At 36.3% G+C, this 22,364-nt stretch overlaps 1 protein-coding gene across 2 annotated transcripts in view; it reads right to left on the bottom strand.

Annotated features, from left to right (window-relative positions):
• Window positions 1-22,364, bottom strand: part of Rab6a (RAB6A, member RAS oncogene family) — a 67,147-nt gene that overhangs the window by 8,346 nt on the left and 36,437 nt on the right. For both annotated transcript variants that reach the window (XM_063256518.1, XM_063256517.1), the window contains exons 5-6: window positions 21,215-21,326; window positions 4,594-4,687 (exon numbers count right to left, since the gene is read on the bottom strand). In XM_063256518.1, coding sequence (XP_063112588.1) covers window positions 4,594-4,687; window positions 21,215-21,326 — 206 coding nt within the window. The remainder of the gene's footprint in view (window positions 1-4,593; window positions 4,688-21,214; window positions 21,327-22,364) is intronic.

The raw sequence follows: 22,364 nt of genomic DNA, 5'->3' as shown, positions 1-22,364 counted from the left end.
GTAACTGTTAAGGCACTCTCTCAAGCTCTTCATGGAAACAGAAACAAAGAAAACAGTTGTTTAATTTAAGAGCTCTTGATCTGACAAAGGAGATAGACTTAATCCCTTACATCACAATGTGAGGAGTTACTATAAAATGAGGAAACAGAATATGAGAATATGGATATAAGGAGGACAGCATCAGGACAGTGTGAAAAACCTTTAGGAGGTGACATTCTGGTTGGGATTTATAGGCAACTGAAAATGTTATACAGCTAAAAGTCACACTGTGTAAAATACTCCATAAATTTTGCTTATTTAAATTGAAAAAGAACAGAATGAATGTAAAGCCAGACATAATGAACTATAACTGCATGTAATGTGTTTAGGAAAATAAGTACATAAATAGAGCAAATTGTAAAATTTTGATTTGTTGGACAACAGCTGGAAAGGGTGGGAGTGGAAAAGACTGAAAAGAAACTAACTTTTGAGACGTGCCAATGTTAGGCTTTAGTCTCAATATTTAACTTAAATCAACTATTAAATCTGAATTACAGAATGCTTATCCTAACATTATTTCTGGCATACCACATACTATATATAATCAAAGGTCATATAGTTTTATAAATTATGAATATTATAAATTCAATATATTAATTTTATATGGTGGGTCAATTAGGATTAATGTATATATATTTAGTTTCAAATTAAAACATTCTAGAAATAAAACTTAAATGCATAAAAAAGTATTCTCTATCCATATCATATAGAAGCCACTATGCAGAATTGCATATGGTAGCAGTGAGTACTGAGATGTAGTCCTATACCAAGTGTTTCTAGATTATGTTTTAAGTTTATTTCTATATCCCAGAAATTCATTCTACATAATGATACTCAAATTTGGCCCCAATTATTTCAACACTAATCTAGCCAAAATGTATATTCAACACATTTCTTATTTCAGCAGACATGAGGGCAAGGTAAAGGAGATGACATTTTGGAAAAAAAAAAAAAAAATTCAAGGAATAGACAATCCATAAAAATAATTTAACATTATAAATTGATACTTCAAATCTGTAAGTCATTTTCCCAGATGACAGAAATATATGTATTTTATATGACTGATCAATAGCAGGTGGAAGGGGAAGATTTTAACCTATAGTTAAATGTGCTCATTAATGTAAGGGTTTGGTGTTTGGGTTTTTTTTTTTTTTTTTTTGCCTTTTTTCTTTAATTCTTTAGTTTGGTGGTTCCAGGACTTTTGCTTCCTTATTGAATTACATAAAATAATAAAACAACAAAGGACAATCACTAAATATTACAATAAAATCCCAGCTAATGAACTACAGTACTCCCTATAAAATGGAAAGTATGTACTGATTTTTGTGAAGGAAGAAGGAAGCTACAGTTGGGTGATATAGTGCACTCTTCTAAGCCTAGCACCAGAAAGTTTGAGGTAGGAGAATGCTGTGGAGTTCGAGGACAGCTTTAGGCTACATAATGAATTCAATGCTAACCTAAACTACATAGTAAGACCATGTCTCAAAAAAAAACAAAGAAAGAAAGAAAGAAACAAACAAACCAAAAAACCCCAAAGAAACAAAACAAAAAGCCGGATGTTGTGGCATATCACTGTAAATCCTAGCACCTGGGAGGCTGCAGGCACATTGCCACAAGATCGAGGCCAGACTGGGCTATACAGTAAGTTCAAGCCCAACCTCCACACTATACTGCAAGATTATTGAAAGAAAGAAAGAAAGAAAAGAAAAAAAAAGAAAGCAAGCAAGCAAGCAAGCAACTACATAAACAAAAAGAAAGTAGTTCTGTCCCACAATGAATAGCATCTTTGGTTGCATATATATTTGAAAGCTATTAAGCTCAAATGAGTAATATGAAAGATACTAAACTCTCAATGAATCAGGCTCTTTCAACAAAATCAGATTTTAGATATTTACAAATAAACAAAAAAGTACAAATGAGTTTTGAAAACAAAGACTTCTGTATAAAAAAAAAGTAACTTCATTATCACTAATAGCTATATCTATCTGTGTTAGGTTCTGAGAAAAAATATGTATTTATTGATAAAAATGTTCTAAAATTGGACTGTAGTCCAATTGGCGATACAATTCCATAAATTTACTAAAATAACTGAATTATATACTTAAAATAATGGAATCTTATGGTATAACAAGTTTAGTATTCCTTATATGAAATTCTTGGGCCTAGAGGTGTTTCAGATTTTGAAATTATTTGCGTGTACATAATGAGGAATCTTATCTCATTGGACACAAATCTAAACATGACATCCATTCACATTTCACATACTCCTTAAATGTGTAGCCTTAAAGTAATTCAAAACTATATATTTTTTTTAAAAAAAACTATATATTTTGTGCAACTGTATTTTTTGTTTTTTTGGTACTGGGGATCGAACTCATGGCCTCATGTCTAAGCAAGCACTTACGCTGCTAAGCTAAACCCCGGACCCCTGTGCAATTTTGTTTTGACTCAACCTACCACATGAAGTCAAGTGGAATTTACAACTTGTGGCTTTGAGTAGATGACTGAAACATTTTGAATTTTGGATCAGGATGTCTCTGTCTTTAGGATCTTGCTATGTAGTTCAGGCTGGTTTTGAATTCACAGCAATCCTCTTGGCTCAGTCTCAAGTCCTGGGATTACATGCCATGTACTACCATTCCTGGCCAGGATATATTAACTTTTGCTTTAATAAACATATTAAAAATGCTGTGCTGCTAGGGATTTAGCTCAGCGGCATAAGCACCTGCCTTGCAAGCAGGCAGTCGTGAGTTCGATCCCCGGTACCGATAAAAATGAAAAAGACCAAAAAAAAAAAAAAAAAAAAAAAATGCTGTGCTTACAAAATAGTAAAGGAGGCCAGGTATAATCCTAGCACTTGGGAAGCTGTGGCAGGAGGCTTCCTGCAAGCTCAAGAACAGCCTGGGCAACAAAAAGTGAGTTCAAGGCCAGACTGAACTGCACAGAGAAACCTTGCCACAAAGAGACGGGAGCAGAGGGGCGGGAGGAATGACAATCCTAAGATTATCTAAACTTGCAAGCAACTAAACATGAAGATACTAGCCATCAGTAGTGCTCTCTATGTTCTGTCTGATTCTTGAGTTTCCAAACCTGTAAGACTACTTCAGGTAAGGACTACAAGAACAGTATCAATATCTTCTTCAGGTGATAACAGAGAACCAGAAAAAGATATCCTGTAGCACTACATAAAAACAACAAGCTCATACTTCTTCTTATCTAAATCTCTCCAATAGAAAGAGCTAGACAAAGCTATCCACTGTTTTGTCTTAGTTTAGTGGTATATAGTAATACTGCTGTAACTTGTATTATTTAAAATTTGGAATTGTCCCTGGATTCTATGAATTCAGCTACTTAACATTTACTATATTCGGTTTACATTGTTAAGTTACGGGAAATAGGTATCGGGGTGGAAGACAAGTATTTTCAATAAACTGTGGTAAGTTCAATAACAGTGGTCTCATAAGAGAGGTCTTTGAAAACAAAAAGACAGTTATTTATCACAGCCATATAGGAGGACAGGAAATGTCAGAGAAGATATAGAGCAACCTTCTTACCTTAATGATTCAAGGCAAAAATGGATGGTAAAGAATGTGGCAAAAATGAAAATAAAAATTTTATTTTAAAGAGAAAAAATAAAATTTGAAAACATGACAATCAGGGAGTAACACTGATACATACATTGTGTGTTGTTATCTTCAAATCAGGTACTCAGAATATAAAATATCTTCTTTAATTGTCCAAACAATACCAACACAAACTTTCTCTTCAATGAGCTCAGAGAAATCAGTAATGCAACTATGTTAACTAGAAAATAGAAAGTTTCACAAAGCTCAATTTAAAAGATTTTACTTTAACCCCCAAAATTTGTCTGTGAGTCTTACAAATCTGGGGCCACCACTCTAGACGGTTTATAGCCCTGAAGAATGAAGCATGAGAGTCTGGGGATGACCCATTTTGTAGAATCAGCTTGGTAATATGAGATCTCTCTGTATTTTTCTGCTCTCTTCCCCTAAAGCACTCCTGCTGCCATATGTTTAAACACCATCAGTCTATTAAGGATAATTAGGAATAAAATAACCATAATGTAGTTTCACAATAAGCAAAATATTCAATATTGAAAAAAAATTGCTTTCATTTATGACAGTGTTGAAGTAAGGATGTAATAACAACATGGTAAATTTAAAATTTTGAGGGCTGGGGATTTAGCTCTGTGGCAAAAGCGCCTGCCTTGCAAGCAGGCAGTCGTGAGTTCGATCCCTGGTACCAATAAAAACGAAAAAGACAAAAAAAAATTTTTTTTTAAATTTTGCAATTACAGGTCTGGCAATCATAATGAAATAGTTACCCTAGGCACAATCTGAAAGGTTTGGCAAGTCTTTTGGGGTTTTTTTGGTATTCCCCCCCCCCCAAACTATGTTGTGTCTGTGTTTCTTCATTGTTTCAAAGTCTGTTGCTAACTGGAAGTTAACCTTACACTAGAGAGTTGAATACTCACATAATTACTCCATGTTTTCTTAATTTGGTAACATCAATCTAGACTCAAAGGACACTTACCTGCTTCACATTGTAGCCTGCTTTTGCACTGGTTTCAATAAACATAACGTTCAGCTCTTTGGCTTTCCTCTCTCCTTCCTCAATTGATACTTGCCTGTAGAATAATATTTAAAAAGATAAATTCTTACCTTCAAAAGATGGTATTATAAAGGTTATAAACAAAGCTCTGAAAACAAGTTGATACAGGTGCTACTTAAACAGGCAAGAGAATCAATCTGCAGTACACTTAAAATTTTGTATACTTCTATTGTTATACTTGGCTGCAAACAAAAACTCCACAAAAACCAAAACTTAATACTCTGCTTACTTCCCTTTAAAAAAATTTTTACTTCCCTGTTTCCTCCCCTATCTTTCCCAAATCGCAGATGTTTTACGCACTTCCAAAAAGTCTATGTTCCTGTCTTCTATCAGCTACCTTTTATTCCGCTTTTTTTTTTATCGGTACCGAGGATCGAATTCACCATGCCTGCTTGCAAAGGCAGGTGCTTATGCTGCTGAGCTAAATCCCCAGCCCCTTTATTTTGCTCTTTAAATTATCTTTATTTTGAGTTTCTCATATAAGAGAAACCATATATTTAACCTTTTGTGTCTAATTTATTTCACTTAACATTATGATTTAAAGGTGCATCCATTTTTCCTTTTTTTTCTTTTTCCTTTTTATCGGTACAGGGGATCGAACTCATGACTGCCTGCTTGCAAGGCAGGCGCTTATGCCACTGAGCTAAATCCCCAGCCCTGAGGTGCATCCATTTTTCCACAAATGACTTATATTTAACCTTTTGATGGCTGAAGAGTACTTTGTTGTGTATACATATATACATTTTCTTTATCCATCACCCATGGATAGGCTTATAGCCCATTTTGAAGATTTAGCTATTATGAGGTGTGCTGCTATAAATATGGTATGTATCTAACATATATTAAAGACACAAGGAAAAAGAAACCCCACAACACAGTGTCTTTAAATCTCTAAGGAAGACACCCCAGAGGAGTATGGCAAAGTCTGACTTTCTATAGTTTTTTGAGGAATCTCCATACTAGTTTTTTTTTTTTTTTTAATTTAAGGAGAAAAAGGAAAAAACAGAAAAAGGGTACAAGTAATACAAAACTTAAAAAATAAATAGTAAGAAATCACTAGTTAATAGATTACATATTCTCATCTTAGAAATAGTTGTTCAAGTTACAAAATTGAAGCATATAAAGTGGACTTTCAAACAGTGAGAGTGCAGACAGATTTGTTCAATGATCCAAAAAACACTCAGTAATATGGTTATCTATCTTATACACTTAAACATATATGCAGTTGTAACCTTTAGAGCACTTTCTTTTCTTTTCTTTTGTACAATGACAATTACACATTTTGGGTTTTATTACTCCCATAGTTATTACTTTTTCTGAAGAGAGTAAAACCAAATGCGACATATCAGAACAGAGTCAGTCAAATCAAAAGGATGGACATAATAGATAATGTAAAAACAAAATATAAGGTTATCAACAATGGTTACCATACTGCCTCTTGCTATTTTAAGAAGAATTGGCAGTTATAATAAAATTGAACTAAACAGTAAAGAATAAAACCAAAGCATTGGAGACACTACAGGATTTTAAAAGAAAATAGCAGTCAACTGGAATGGGCGTCATAATGATTCTTATTGTCTTCACAGTTCTGCCTATACTTTCGAACTTGGTACTATCCAGCAAAGCAGAATAGAGGAAAATCAGTCAAAGCAAGATGGTGAGGGCAATACAGGATTTCAAATCAAGTTAATAGGAAATCAAAGTAGGTTACTATAATGTATCCTGCTATTTTTTATTTATTTTTCCCTTAATTAAAAAAATAAAAAGAAAAAAGTAAATAATTAAAAAAAAGGGGATTGAGATAAAAGAGGGCATAACAACAGAACAGCGCAGGTCAAGTCATAACCATTTGAGCAAAACAGTGTTTCACCACAAGATATCCTGGCATAGAAAGTTACCATAGTGTCTCTTTCCTTGAAATCTTTGATTATAACTTCATATACTGTAGCACCAAACGTATCAAGACACTATAAAACCATTCAAAAGAATGACATTATTACAGGGTATTTAGAACCAATTAACAGAAAATGAACAATGGTTTCTATATAAACTCCTTGTCTATAAAAGTTTTTGCTTATATTATCATATATAATAAAATCCAGTAAGATACAACCTTTTAAGACCGATGGAGACAGTAGAATACAAGTTTCATGGGACTTCAAAACAAGATGGTAATAAATCAGCACTAGCTATTATGATGTCTTGTTTTCTCCAAAATAGCTGTTCCAACCTTCTGATCTCTGCCTCATTTCTGTTGAGCTCTTCTACTGTCATTAGTTGTCAGTTTGTCTTCTTCATTTCGTTTTCTGCTCCATTCATTGTGGCCTCTCTGCGAGTATTTCTGGAATCTTGGTATTTTCCTTTTTTAGACTATCCTGCAGTATTCTTTGTAGAGTTGAATTAGTGGTTGCAAATCCCTAATTCCTCTTTATCCTGGAAGCACCTTGTTTTTCTGTCAATTTCTAGGGACAGTTGGGCAGGATATATCAATCTTGGCTGGAGGTTATTATCTTTCAAAGCTTGAATTATTTCCCCCCACGCTCTTCGTGATTTGATGATTTGTGCCGAGAAGTCTGCTGTAATTCTGATGGGTGTTCCTTTGTAAGTGATCTGTTTCTTGTCTCTGACGGCTTTTAATATTCTGTTCTTATATTGGATTTCTGGAATTTTGATTATTATATGCCTGGGTGTAGCTCTGTTTGGGTTGTAGGTGGCTGGAGTCCTGTATGCCTCATATATCTGAGTATCTTTACCATTTGCTAAATTAGGGAAATTCTCCTGGATTATTTCTGTGAATAGCTTTTGTAGTCCACTTGTTTGTGTCCCCACTTGTTTTCTTATGTTCTTAATTCTTAAGTTATAGATCCTCTTATCATCTTCTAGCTTTTGTATTGTTGCTGTTTGTTTTTTTGTTATTTTTAAGAAGTTTTTCATTTCATGCTCCCATATTTCAAATCTGCCCTCCAGTTCAGATAATCTGTCCTTAGTTTCTGTCAAGCTGTTATGCCAGTTTTCGATAGTTTTTAGTTTCCTGGTAATCTCTTTGAACCTGCTTCACATATTCTATGCTTTCTCTATTTTCTCCATCAAACAATTCCCCCCCCCTTTTTTTTGTTCTTCCATTCTACCATCTGTTTTTTCTTGGGCGGTGCTTAGTATTTCTGTAACTATTCTGCTTATGTCTTGCTTCAGGTCATTAATAACTTCATTCCTGAACTCGTCTATGAGGCTCCGGAGATATCACTTTATGTCTATCGGTGCCGTGTCTGCTATTGCATGTATCTCAGGATTGGGGGCCGAGGACCATTTCTTGTTGCTCCCTCTTCCCATATTCTTTGTTCCTTATATATAAGTGTATATAGGAGGGCCAGCTTCCTTCCCTATGGGCCACAGTCTGTTTGAATTGTGCTGGCTAGGTATTCCCGCCCACCACAGCACACCAGGAAGACACAGACCTGGGCAGTCTATGCCAGGCCCACTCCTCCAGGTCAACCTACTGAAGGCTTCACCGCTAGGGTGCACCTCCAGGCACTGGGACCTGGGTTGGGCTAGCCTACTGGGTCTCAGCCAGCGGCATCTCGCAGGCCAGACACTCCCCACCCATCCCACTTGAGAGAGGGATATGTGACTGAAGTCACTGCAGCATCTTGTTCTGGGAAGTCTGCCCAGTCCGAGTATATCCTCCGCTGAAGCCTCCTTCTCTATGGAAGGGTTCGGATCCGCTCACTCACTGCAGGTCGATGGAGGGCACCCGGCCAGCCCCACTCCCAACTCCATTCAATGCTTCCCATTCTCCAAGCTTTCGCGCCTCTCTCCCCGCTGTGCCGACCAGGACGCAACAGCAGCTGCAGGAAATTAAAATCGCAGTTTCCAGTGGCATGGGGTTTGGCTTCTGTGCTGAGACCTTATCTGTTACCGCTGTATCACCAGGATTGCATTTCCAGTTGGTTTCTCTTAATTTAGTTTGTTCCTGGGTCGGCAAAGAATTATCCCCGCTTGCCTAGGACTTCCTGCCCGGCACCATTCCTGGATTTCAAGTGCGGTTTCTCAGAAAGCCTCCAAGGCTGCTGCTATCTATCTGCCATGTTCTTCTGCCAATCGCCCATACTGATTTCTTTAGTGTTGAGGATACGATGGCTGAAGGTTCCTGGGGTAGTTTCTACATCTGTAATTCTATCCCAAAAACAACATGTCTGTTTATGTGCCAGTACCATGCTGGTTTTATCATGGTAGCTTTGTAATATAACTTGAAATCTGGTATTGTGATGTCTGCTGCCTTGGTTTTATTGTTCAGGATTGCTTTGCCTATTCTGGGTCTCTTCTAATTCCATATAAATTTTAGGGGTTTTTTTTCTAGGTGTATGTACAATGCTATGGGTATTTTGATTGGGATTGCATTAAATCTATACATCATTTTTAGTAAAATGGCCATTTTGACAATATTAGTTCTGCTTTTCCAGAAACAAAAACACCTTTCCATTTCCTGGTGCACTTTTCAGTCCCTTTTTGGGTACTGGTACTGTACTGTACTGTAATCTGTAATTTTCACGATCAATGTCTTTTGCTTCCCTGGTTAGGGGAGATACATATATGTATCTTACATTTTTACTTATATTTTTTACATTACATTACTTACATATTTTTTTCTTTTTTTTGTACTGGGCTCAAACTCAGGAACTTACATTTGCGAGGCAGGTGTTTAGGCCTCTGAGCTATATCCTCAGCCCTTATTTATTTATTTAAAACTGAATGTTGTAGCACACACCTATAATCTCAACACTCAGGAGGCTGAGGCATGAGGATCACCATGAATTCAATCCAGTTCAGGTTTCAAAGTGAGTTTAAGGCCAGCCAGGATTACAAAACATCAAAACAGATAGTTTTTTGAAGCTATTGTGAATAGGATTATTTTCCTGATTTCTTTTCTGGTGTATTTATCACTGGGTGTAATTTTTTTGTTTGTTTGTTTTTTGAGACAACTGTTTCACTATGCAGTTCAGGCTGGCCTTGTACTTACTAAGTGATTCTCCTTTCTCAGCATCCCAAGTACTGGGATTATAGGTACATGCCACCACATGTAGTGCTGGTGATTTTTGTGAATTGGCTTTATTTATACCCTGCTGCTTTACTGAATTTCTTTATTACTTCTAATTATTTTGGTGGCTTTTTGTGTCTTCTAAATGTAAAAGGATCATGTCATCTACAAATAATGACGGTATGACTTCTTCCTTTCCTTTATGTATCACTTGTATTTCCCTGATTGCTCTGGCTAAATTTCCAAGCACTATATTGAACAGTAGCAATAAGTGTGGACATCCTTGTCTTGTTCCTTATTTTAGGGGAAACATTCTCAGGTTTTTTGCATTTATTATAGACATGTTAGCAGGTTTGTCGTATCACTTTAAGGTAAGAATTTCTGTATTGATTTTTTTCCTATACTGATTTTTGTCACTTTTTTTCCTTAAATCATGGATACTAGATTTTGTCAAAGGCTCTTTCTCCATCTATTGAGATGATCATGTGATTTTTTGCCTTGTTTCCATTAATGTTGTATGTTATATTTATTGATTTATTATAATGAACCATGTTTTCCTCTCTGGGATGAAGCCAACATTGTCAATACAGAGATAGATTTTTTCCTTATATTTTTTTTGAAACAGCATCTCCCTAATGTAGTTCAGGCTAGCCTCAAACTTAATACTGTAGCCCAGGCTGACCTCAAAATCACAGCAATCTTGCCTCAGCCTCCTGAATGGTTGGGACTACAGGGGTGCACTATCATGTCCGGAAAGATGCATGTATTTTAAAATGACTTCTATTGTTTGCCAGTGTTCTGATGAGAAATTCTGCATCTAGGAGCCTGGCCTATAGTTTCTCTTTTTTTGTTAAGTCCTTGTCTAGTTTTGGCATCAGGGTAATGCTAATTTCCAGGAATGAGTTTGGCAGTACTCTTTTCTTTCCCTTTCATTTCATGAAGAAACTGAGGAGCACTGGTATTAGATCTTCCATAAAGTTTTAGCAGAATTCTGCAGTGAATCCAACAGGCCTGGGATTCTCTTGGTTGGCAGGATGTTTATTGCTACCTGTTTCATTGTCTGTTATTGGTCTATTCAAGGTTACTACATTTTCTTGGTTCAAATCTGGTAATTCATATGTCTAGTAGTTTCTCCATTTCTCCTGAGCACTCCAGTTTATTGGAATATAAGTTTTCAAAATAATTTATTATAGGGGGCCAGGGACATAAGGTTCAGTGGCACAGTGCCTGCCTTGTGTTGGCAAGCACAAGGTCCTGAGTTCAATTTCTTTATTTTTTTTTTTTTCTCCATTCTTGGTACCGGGGATTGAACTCATGATCTGATCTCATGATTCCAAGGCAGGCACTTAGGCTGCTGTGCTAAATCCCCGGCTCTGAGTTCAATTTGATACCAAAACAGCCGAAAACTTTTTAATAGTTTTCTAAATTTAGGCAAAGTCTACTGCTTTAGGTAAAATATTTTATGGCTAGGCAATTTGCTCACTATCATAATTCATATAACATTCCCAAACAGAAGTTCAAGTTGTTTTCAAAATGTACAGTACTGTTAAAAAATGTTATTCTAAACATCTTTGTGTTTAACAGTTTTGTTCACTATGGATTATTTCCTTCACTTGGATTTTGAGACTTCTGTGGGTGGAACAAGTAAAAAATATAAATTGTAAAACCTCTTGATATAAAATACTACAAGGTTAACATTACTTTCATATGGTTATTTTATGATAAATTATCACCCAAATGGTGAGCTTTTCAAATTCAAGACTATTCCACCTATCTTGGTATTCATGGTGATCAGTTGGCACATGGATATTCAATAAATATGTAAAGATTTTAGCTAAATAAATCATAACGATCAGCTGACAAAACATCCAGCCAACAACACAGAAAACTAAGTAATGAATAAGAATTTCTACAAGCTGGCATCACATCTACCAATCTACCTCAATATATGTCCTTATAGTCTACCCCTACTCCTATTACTCTGGGGAAAATGTCCTTACTCCCAAAACTCACAGTCTGTGTATTACAGCCCATTGTCTTTCTGTCTCAAACAAGAGATTATGAAATTCTCCACTCCCCAACAAACAAGGCCACTCTAATATAAAATTTCAATCAGCATTTTGCTGTATTTGCTTTTTTGGTTGTTGTTTTGTTTTTTTTCTGCCTCAGTCTTCCAAGTGTTGGGATTACAGGCAGGCACCCTCATAACCAGCTTTATATTTCTAGGCTTTCTATTTTTTTAAATTTTATTTAAAGAGGGGCTGGAGATTTAGCTCAGCGGCATAAGCGCCTGCCTTGCAAGCAGGCAGTCTTAAGTTCGATCCCCGGTACTGATAAAAAGGAAAAAGACAAAAAATTTTTTTTTATTTAAAGAAAGACTAAACAAAAGAGAAAATGGGTAGAAATAATACATACTTTCAAAGAAAAAATAAACAGTAAGAAATCACTAGTTGATGTTTACATACTGTCCTCTTACAAACAGTTGTTCAGGATACAAAAGTGGAACATATAAGTGAGAATTTAAACAGTGAGACAGCAAACAGTTCTGTTCAACTATCCAACAAAAACTTAGTACCATGGTTATCAATCCTATACACTTAAACATACATGCAGTTATCCATATCTTCATTTATGTTGAGATTAAACAAACTAAAGCAGGCTAAAAGTCATTCTGAACAAAGAATAATAGTATTGCTGGATTTTACATCATGACACTCCATGATCAGCACTGGGTAATGTGCTGTCTTTTTTTTGTGTGTGTGTTTTTCATTTTTATCGGTACCGGGGATCAAACTCACAACCACCTGCTTGCAAGGCAGGTGTTTATGCCGCTGAACTAAAAATCCCCAGTCCCTGTAATGTCTTTTTTTTTTTTTAATTTAATTTAAAGAAAGACTAAACAAAACAGAAAACGGGTAGGAATAATGCATACTTTCAAAGAAAAAAATAAACAGTAAGGAATCACTAGTTGATGATTACAGATTGTCCTTTTACAAAGTTACTCAAGATACTAAAGTGGAGCATATAAAGTGGGGATTCAAACAGTGAGATTGCAACCAGTTCTGTTCAACTATCCAACAAAAACTTAGAAATATGGTTATCAATCCTATACACTTAAACATACATGCAGTTATCCATATCTTCAATTGTGTTGAGATTGAACAAACCCAAGCAGGCTAATATCACTCTGAACAAAGAATAATACTATTGCTGGGTTTCACGTTATGACACTCCAGGATTAGCACTGGGTATTTTAGTGTCTCTTTTCCTTCAAAGTATCTGTTCATTTCATCATGCATCATAAGCTCAGTTCTCATAAACTGTTTATAGGTTCTAGACATGCATGAATCTTAACATGTATTTCTATCCTTTCTATATTGAAGGGAGAAACAAAACAAAAGAAGACAAAACAAAACATATTCCTATAAACACATGAAACAAAAAATACATATAAGACCATTGTACAATGAGCTCTACCATAGTTCCTGTGTGGTCTCTCGTTATCTTCAACAGAATTAGCTATATCATCAGACATAGTATAACTGAATATATAAGTATATAACAGTATTAATAAAAACACAACTTTGTATATAGTATAAAACTTCAAAAACAGGCAGTAATCAAACCATAATGTGTATCATAATGAGTCTTGTCATCTTCAGTGTAGTTGCCTATACTCTCAGACTTGATACTATCAATCATATCAGTTTTGAATAAAATCTGTCAATACCAAACAGAAATCAAACAAACCAGATTTAACTACTATCAGTCATGATACAACAGTATAAGTCATACAGGGCTCCAGACTAAGTTAATAGGAAATTAAACATGATTACTGTGCTACAGCCTGATGTTTTTGGGATAGCTGTCTATGCCCTCAAATCTAATGCAAGTAGACAAACTGGGACAGAATAAAATCTATCTAAGCAGAGTGGTGTAATGTGGGTTTTAAATCCTGATACACTATTAACAATATCTTCTGCCATCTTTTTAAAGACTCTCCCTCCCCTTTCACTTCCCCAGGTACACTGTGCATTTTTGGGTCTAAATTGGGGGAGGGGGCAACCTGCTATTTACCTAAGTGGTTCCAAACCTTCTCTCTCCTGGACTTAATCTCTAATTCTATTCCTTTACCTATTAAAGCCTGTCTTTCCAACCTATCCACAAATACTGGTCTAGTTGCCCCTCTTACTCTCTGGTTCTGTCACATTGTTTTCTCATATTTGATTTTCAATCCATGTACTCTTTTTCATGTTAATTATATTTCCTATAAATAGCATCTCGGTAGACCCTACCTCCTGATCTACTCTGTGTGGTTTTTTTTTTTAATTTAGTGTATCAAGGCCATCTATATTACAGATTATAACCAACCTTCTCTGCTTCATTTCTTTTTTTTTTTTTTTTTTTTTGTCTTTTTCGTTTTTTATCGGTACCAGGGATCGAACTCACGGTTGCCTGCTTGCAAGGCAGGCGCTTATGCCGCTGAGCTAAATCCCCAGCCCCATTTCTTTTTTTTATTTAATGCTGAATTTCTTTTTTTTTTAATTTTATTTTGAAAGTAGTAAAATACAACAGACCAAGAGAGAATAAAGCCAACTAAGATCGTACAGTGAAATTGGTACAGAACTTCACAGCAGGTTACCAGGATAACAGTAATAGGTATCACAGTATATTTCATTATCTTTACAATAGGTGTTCTTTCAATCACATATATCAAAATAAAATGAAATACAGAACATTATAGAACTTATCAAAACAGAATATTGAATAGAGCAGTACCATTAATCAGGATAGAGCAAAACAGTAATAAAAATATTTGCCTTCAAAGAGATGGTAGAAGGAAATCCCCCTCATTTGCTATGGTCTATCTTCCAGAAGATACTCAGATTTCTGGTTCCCATTTGCTAACGAAGGGACAGAAGAGGTGGGTAGGGGAAGTGGGATGTTTGACTCTAGGCCGTGCACCAGTAGGTTCACTATTGCTTAGCTGGGAGGCAGGCTGCTTACTTGGTTTCCCAGGAGATACTGGTGGTTCTCCCCCTGGCAGGGCCACAGCCAGCCACACCACAGCCACTTACCAGGGAGGGGAGGTGTTTGCTTGGCTTCCCAGCTTCCCAAGTTCCAATATGGCATGGATCCCAGGAAACACTGATGGTTCTCCCTCAGAAGGGCCCTCTACTTCATTTCTATTATGCTCATTTTTTGCCATCCATTATCTGCTTGTCTTCATTCTGTTTTCTGCTCCATTCATTGAGGCCTCTCTGCCACTGTTCCTGGAATCCTAGTACTTTTCTCCCTCTCTAGAATACCCTGCAGTCTTCTCTGTAGAGTTGGATTGGTGGTTGCGAATTTCCCAAGTTCCTCTTTGTCTTGAAAGCATCTTGTTTCTCCATTAATTTCTAGAGACAGTTTTGTAAGGTATATCAATCTGGGCTGGAGGTTATTTTCTTTCAGGGCTTGGAATATTTCACTCCAGGCTCTTTTTGACTTGCTGGTTTGTTTTGAGAAGTCCTCCGTTATTCTGATGGGCCTTCCTTTATAGGTTATCTGTTTCTTGTCTCTAACAGCTTTTAATAAATATTCTGTTCTTATACTGAATTTCTGGTGATCTTATTATATACCTGGATGTAGCTCTGTTTTGGTTGTAGGTGGCTGGAGTTCTATATGCCTCATACATGTGAATATCATTTCCTTTTCCTATGTTTGGGAAGTTTTCCTTAATTATTTCTGTGGATAGCCTTTGTAGTTCCTTTGTTTGTACCCTAGCTTCTTCATTCACATTCTTTATTCTCCAGTTATAGATCCTCTTGTCATCTTCTAGCCTTTGTATTGTTACTGCTTGTTTCCTTGTTATTTTTAAAAAGTTTTTCCTTTCATTATCCCACATTGCAAACCTGACCTCCAGTTTGGATAATCTATCCTTAGTTTCTTTCAAGCAGATTTGCCATCTTTCCAATAAAGCTTTTAATTTCCTGGTAATCTCTTTGAATCTGCTTCATGTATTCTATATTTTCTTTATATTCTTCATCAAATGGTTCTCTCCTTTGTTTAAGTTCCTCCATTCTTCCATCTGTGTCTTCTTGAGGGGTGCTTAGCAACTCTTTTATTAATCTTCTTATATCTTGCTTTACTTGGCTGAATATTTTAATTTTAAGGTCCTGAAGATAGCTCTTTATGTCCACTGGTGCCGTGTCTGATACTGCATGTTTGCTGTCCTCATTCTCCTTTGTATTTACCTGTCCTGGGTCAGTGTTCTCAGGGTTGGGACCTGGGGACTTTTTCTTGTTGCTTCCTCTTCCCATCTTTTTTGTTTCACCTAGGAGGCCCCAGTTTCTTTCTTTGTTGGTTACAGTTCTATTTTTTTTTTTTTTTGGCAGTACCGGGGATTGAACTCACGGCCGCACACTTGCAAGGTAGGTGCTTATGCCACTGAGTTAAATCCCCAGCCCATTGTTGGTTACAATTCTTCTGAAGCACAGTGGCTAGGTGACCCTTCCCACTGCAGTGTGCTAGTAAGTTGTAAACAGCGGCAGCATATGCTGGCCCTTCCCCTCCAGATCAGTCAACCTGCTAAAGCCTTCACTGCATTAGTGTGTGCTGCCCGCCTCTGGATCAGTCAACCTGCTGAGGCCTTCACTGTGTTAATGTGCGCCACTGCCATAGGGAATTGATTTTGGATAACCTATTGGGCCTCAGCCAGGTCACATGACCCAGGCCAAGCTCACTCCACCAATCCCATTTCGGAAGGGAACAACTGACTGAAGTCATTGCTGCCCCTTGTTCCTGTCCCAGAATGTCATCTGTTGGAGCCTCTTCTTCTGTGGAATGGTTTTATTCCCATCACTCACCACAGGTCAGTGCAGGTTCCTTGCTAGCTCAGGTGTTTGACTCACTGACCCCCGATCTCAGTGCAACTGTGTTTCCAGTGAGTCAAAGAGGCGGGATGGCGGGATTTTGGATGGCTTGGTAAATTGCCGCCGCGCAATTTCCGGCCCTGCAGCGGAAGCACTGAACCTTTAGCTGTTCCAATAGTAGCACCGGGACTGTATGTTTGATTGGTTCTTCTCACCTTAGTTTCTTCTTGGGACAAGAGAATTCATCTCCCTCTGTTCAGGACTCCCCACGCTGTATTATGTTGAATTCTAAGTTGACTATCTCAGGGAGTCTCTGTAACCTGCTGTTTTCTATCCACCATCTTTGCTCGACTCTTGCTTTATATTCTTACCCTGTGTGTGCGTATACACATTTTTATTTTCTTGTGGTAATGGGAATTAAGCCCAGGGCCCTTTGCACTGAGTTATATCCCAGCTTTTTTCTATTTAGAAGGGCTTTGCTAAATTGCCTATAGGTTAGGCTCAAACTCATGCCCTTCTTACCTCAGCCTCCAAAGAACTGAGAATATAAGCATGTACAGCCACACCTAGTTACAAGTTTTTAGTAATGTTTTTCAAAACAAATTGAGAGTAAACTGTCAATCTGTGTAAGTTAATCCCTAAATTACTCTGTCCTGTGAATTTCCCAATTTTACATAATTATACATTAAAACTGTAAAATTAGTATTGATGTCATGTTATTACTGAATCTATATTTTATTTATGTTCTCCCAATTATCCTAATAATGTTTTTTATGGGAAATAAAATTTTCCAAAAACACACTAGGGATTGAAACCAGAACCTTGTGCCTACTTAGGCAAGTGATCTACAACTGAGCTACATCCCCAGCCCTTTTATCTTTTTTTTTAAAGAAATAATACAGAATTTAAAAAAATATATTAAGAAATCACTAGTTGATAAATTATATTGTCATTTTAGAAATAGTTGTCCAAAATAGTTGTACAAAATCAAAGCATAAAAAGTGGATAGACAAACAATGACGGTACAAAACATTCTGTTCAGTGATCCAACACAAACTTAGTAATATGGTTATCTATCTTACATATTTAAACATATATACAGTTATATCTGTTAGAGCACTGTCCTTCCCTTTCATTTTTATCATATCTATTACACATTTTGGATCTTATTACTCCTTCAATTATTATTTTTTATACTAGAGAGACAATGTGATATCTACTAATGTGAGTCTTGTTTATTTCACTTAATGCGGATAGCCTCAAGTTGCCTCCATTTCCCTTTATAGGTAAGCCTTAAAATTGTCCGTTTTATAGCTGAGTAATATTCCATTACATAAAAACACTACTTTTTAAAAATCCACTCTGTGGTTGAAGGGCATTTTGATTGTTTCCAAGATTTAGCTATTATAAATTGTTCTTCTGTAAACATGGGTGCACATATATCACTGTGACATGACTTTTTCAATTTTTCTGGAAAAACATCTGGGAGGGGAATAGCTGGATTGAATGGAACTTCCAACCCTTGTTTGTTGAGGATCAGCCCTTTTATCTTATTTTGAGACAATGTCTCACTAAGTTGCTCAGGTTGGACTTAAACTTATGATCCTCCTGCCTCAGCCTCTCGAGCTGTGCTTGGCTGAATTACTTTTTTTAAAGACAAACTTTCTCAACTATTTAGTTATCCTCAGGTACTCATGGAATGAAAGAATAAATGTTCAAAACAGTCGCAAGCATTTTCCAAAGACAACCAACGAGTTTCCTTTGGAAGTATAATATCAGTGTGACTTATGGATTTAAATAGTCCACAGTAAATTATTTGTTCTCAAATTTTCCTATCTTCACCTAAAAGTTTCTTTGGGTTTTCAAGCTGCAAAAACCCCTGTGATCTTTAACAGCTTCCTTGATTTACATATGACCAAGATATTATTCCTTGATTCCATTAGAGAAAAGCTAAGTGCTCATCATGGCTCTTCCCTTCAGGGTTTTTGTTTTTTTTTTTGGTCTTTTTCTTTTTTATCGGTACCGGGGATCGAACTCACAACCACACACTTGCAAAGCAGGTGCTTATGCCACTGAGCTAAAGCCCCAGCCCTCCCTTCAGGGTTTTAATGGCTATTCTGATTCAAGCCCTCTCCCTCCTTTATTTTCCCCTTAGCATGTTTTACTATTTAACATACTATGTATTTGATTCTTTTTTGTTTTGTTTTTGAAATGGAGTCTGGCAGTGTTGTCCAGGCTGGTCTTTAATTTCAAGATCCTCCTGCTTCAGCCTACCACGTGGCTGTGTACCACCATGCCCACCTTACTAACTTACTTAAATGTCTATACCGTTCTCTGGAATAAAAGCTTCTTAAAACTTGACTTTTAGTCTTCCTAGTGCACTACTCTATGGTGGAACAGTATCATCTGGAACATAAATGACAATAAACACTTGAATGATCTCTAGCCTGTAAATTCTAAATATGAACAATTCAGAAAGAATTCCTTCCTTACTTTAGGATCCTATGTTCACTAGAGTAACTGTAACTCACCCTAATAAAATAATTAAGTTTGTTATAGGATAGTCCCAATTGTGGTTTTACTGTGTCAGAATCATCTAGGAAGATTACTTAAAATATATAATCAAGGACCCCATCTAGTAATCATTGAATCATAAGGTTTAAAAAGTGAAACATTAGTCTTTACAACAGTCACTCACTCATTCATTCATTCCCTGGAGACAGGGACTCATTACATAGTCCAGCCTGGCTTTGAACCTGCTACTATGTAGCACAGGCTGGCTTTGAACTTGTGCTTCTGCTGTCTGAGGCTTCCTGACTACAAGGATTACAAGGGTGAGCCACGTGATGGGAACAATAAACATTCTTTTTTTTTCTTTTTATCAGTACCGGGGATCAAACTCACGACCACCTGCTTGCAAGGCAGGCACTTGTGCCACTAAGCTAAATCCCCAGCCCCTAGTCAATAAATATTTCAAACTATGATATTGTCAAATTGTTTCTTCTCAAAAGTATAATCCCCCTACAAAAAAGGTACATTCCATTATATCTTCAGTATACAAGAGATTTTACTTATTTCAATTTGATAATACTTGATAATACTGTTATTCTCAACTTTAAATCATATTCAGTGTAATATGTGAAATGTTCTTTATGTACTTTATGTACCAATCTCTCTCTTTATGGCTTTAGGTTTTCGTGTCATGCTTATAAAAGACCACTCTCTACCAAAGCATTGCCTGTTAACGCTTTTCGGGTACTGGGGATCGAACTCACAACCTAGTGCTTGCCAGGCAGGCACTTATGCTTACCAGGCAGGCTCTTATGCCACTACATTTCCTATTGACATTTTTGTTACACTTCTAAATCTCATTCAGAAACCATTTTAGTGGAATGATTAGGCTCTACGTTTTTAAAAATGTGATTAAGTCAGAGGTAATATCCTAGCAAAAATCACTAACAAAGATGGTAATTCTAGAGCAGCTGATATTACTATAAGAAAAAAATATTGTAAATATAAATTATATATTCCCAGCATTTGTTTACTCAAATGAAATAAATTGAACAACAAAAGAACAGACACTTAAAGGGTTTTCTTGAGGTACCATGGGCAGAAATAGACTTAAAGTCTCCACAAGTGATTTTTTTGTTCTTTTTTGGGTGGGGGCAGTACTGGGCACTGAAGATTTCACATTGAGCTATAGCTCCCTTTTTACTGTTTGAGATAACAACTTGCTAAATTGCCCAGACAAGGCTCAAACTTGGCAATCCTTCTGCCTCAGCTTACCAGAGTACTGGGATTACAGAACTGTGCCACCATGCCCAAGTCCATCGTAGTTAGATTTCATCACAACATTGTAGTTAGTATCAAAAGTTCATTACCAAATGTCATAATGCAATTCATGAATAAATATGTAACAAATCGTAAAATCTCCCACTATTAAGTGCTTTGGCCAATGCTATTTAAAGCAAAAAGAATACCTAGTAGATCACTGAAGAAAGCTGAAAGCAAGAATTCAAACCATGGGTTCTATAAGGAATGTTAATATATTTTGCATCTTGTGACCCAAATATGGTCTCGCTCATTTAACAATAAAATTATTCAGTTCAATACCTTATACCACTGTATTACAATGAATGTTTGTAAAAAGATTACAAAAAACATGTGCATTTATGAATAATTTTTAAAGATAAAAAAGTTTTGTTTTTAAAAATGGCTTGCTCTGTAACAAAACACAGTTCCTACTTTTCTTTTTTGGAGATAGACTCTCACTATGTAATTCAGGCTGGCCTTGAACTATCCAGTCCAGGTTGGCCTCAAACTTGTGGCAATGCTCCTGCCTCAGCCTCCCAAGTACTGGGATTACAGGCATGTGCCACCATACCCAACCACAGTTGTTACTTATGAGACCTAAAAATATAAAATATTTCCTGGCCTCATGTTTAAACAATCCACCACAAGAGTTATTTATGCATCGGCTGACATAAAATAAAACTCATTTTCCTTTAAGAACTGAGTTTGATCATGTTAGGTCCTCACACTGAGGAAAAATGAAGGATTAAACATGCTTCCTTTCTAATTTTTCAGTAAATAAAATTAACAGGTTACTTAACATAGAGATTAAACATTTCAGGCACACAAAATCAAACCATACCTCTTATCAGCAAGATCTGTTTTATTTCCTACTAGCATGATGATAACATCACTTCCTCTTTCTGTTCTGACATCATCAATCCATTTTGTGGTTTGCTGGAATGAGTTAACATCTGGTTTGGGAGGGTGAACAGAGATGAGTGTTACTAAAAATGCCTCCCAAGCAAACAATACCACTCCCCCCAAATACCCTGGAAGTTGGAAGGAGGACGGCACATTAGAAACCCACTTTTAATGTGCCTGCAACATAACTCCATTTTATCTGATTACAACTGTCAGTGATCTAAACAAACAGAAAGAATAAAATCCTCAAAGTTCCTTTTAGATTACAGTATTTAAATTTGACAATAGGGGCTGGGGATTTCGCTCAGCGGCATAAGCGCCTGCCTTGCAAGCAGGCAGTCATGAGTTCGATCCCTGGTACCGATAAAAAGGAAAAAGACCAAAAAAATAAATAAATAAATTTGACAACAATCAAATGAGTGCCCTGTATTATACAATTGGAAAAAATAAACTTTTAAAAATACAAAGACAGCTATGGCAGATAATTTGGTGTTACATTGCCACAAGGCTTTTTTGATCACTTACACATACTAAACATGACAAAGAAAGCATTTCCAAAAGTGTGTCAGCCAGTAAGTCCCAACACATCCAGAAAATCTGCAGTCTTTAAAGAGCTTTCAACACAACCATGTTTGCATTGCTCACACTCAAGTTTGTGATCTCTTTAACCTAAAGCCTATTTGGTTTAGTGTACCAGAATCACTTCTAAAAAATCCATCTTTTCTAGTATTAGATTCTAAATAGAGTACTTCAATACTTTTTACAGCAATTAAAGAAAGCAACTTACTAATATTTTAACATATTTGCAGAATTTTTAAGGAAAAATACACCAGTTTCTTCTGCTCTGGTTAAAGTAAGCACAAACATTTTAAAGCTATAAAACTGGTAAAAGCATATTAAGGTGCACATATTTTTTTAAAAACAAGTAGCAACCCAAAGTAAAGCTGCAAAAGAAATACTGCATATAGTACTATCTTTAAAAAAAAGTCTCTGAATGCAATCTTATAAAATTTTACTGTTGCAGTTTTGTTTAGTAGCCAGGACCTCTGCGTAGATATGCAAAAATACTTCAGTAATCCTAGCTGAAG

The sequence above is a fragment of the Cavia porcellus genome, unplaced genomic scaffold, assembly GCF_034190915.1.
Source record: "Cavia porcellus strain 051 isolate PalLab524CR breed Dunkin Hartley unplaced genomic scaffold, mCavPor4.1 scaffold_9, whole genome shotgun sequence".
NCBI lineage: Eukaryota > Metazoa > Chordata > Mammalia > Rodentia > Caviidae > Cavia > Cavia porcellus.
Note: the sequence above shows the minus strand (reverse complement) of the source record. Positions and strands in the feature narration are given on the sequence as shown.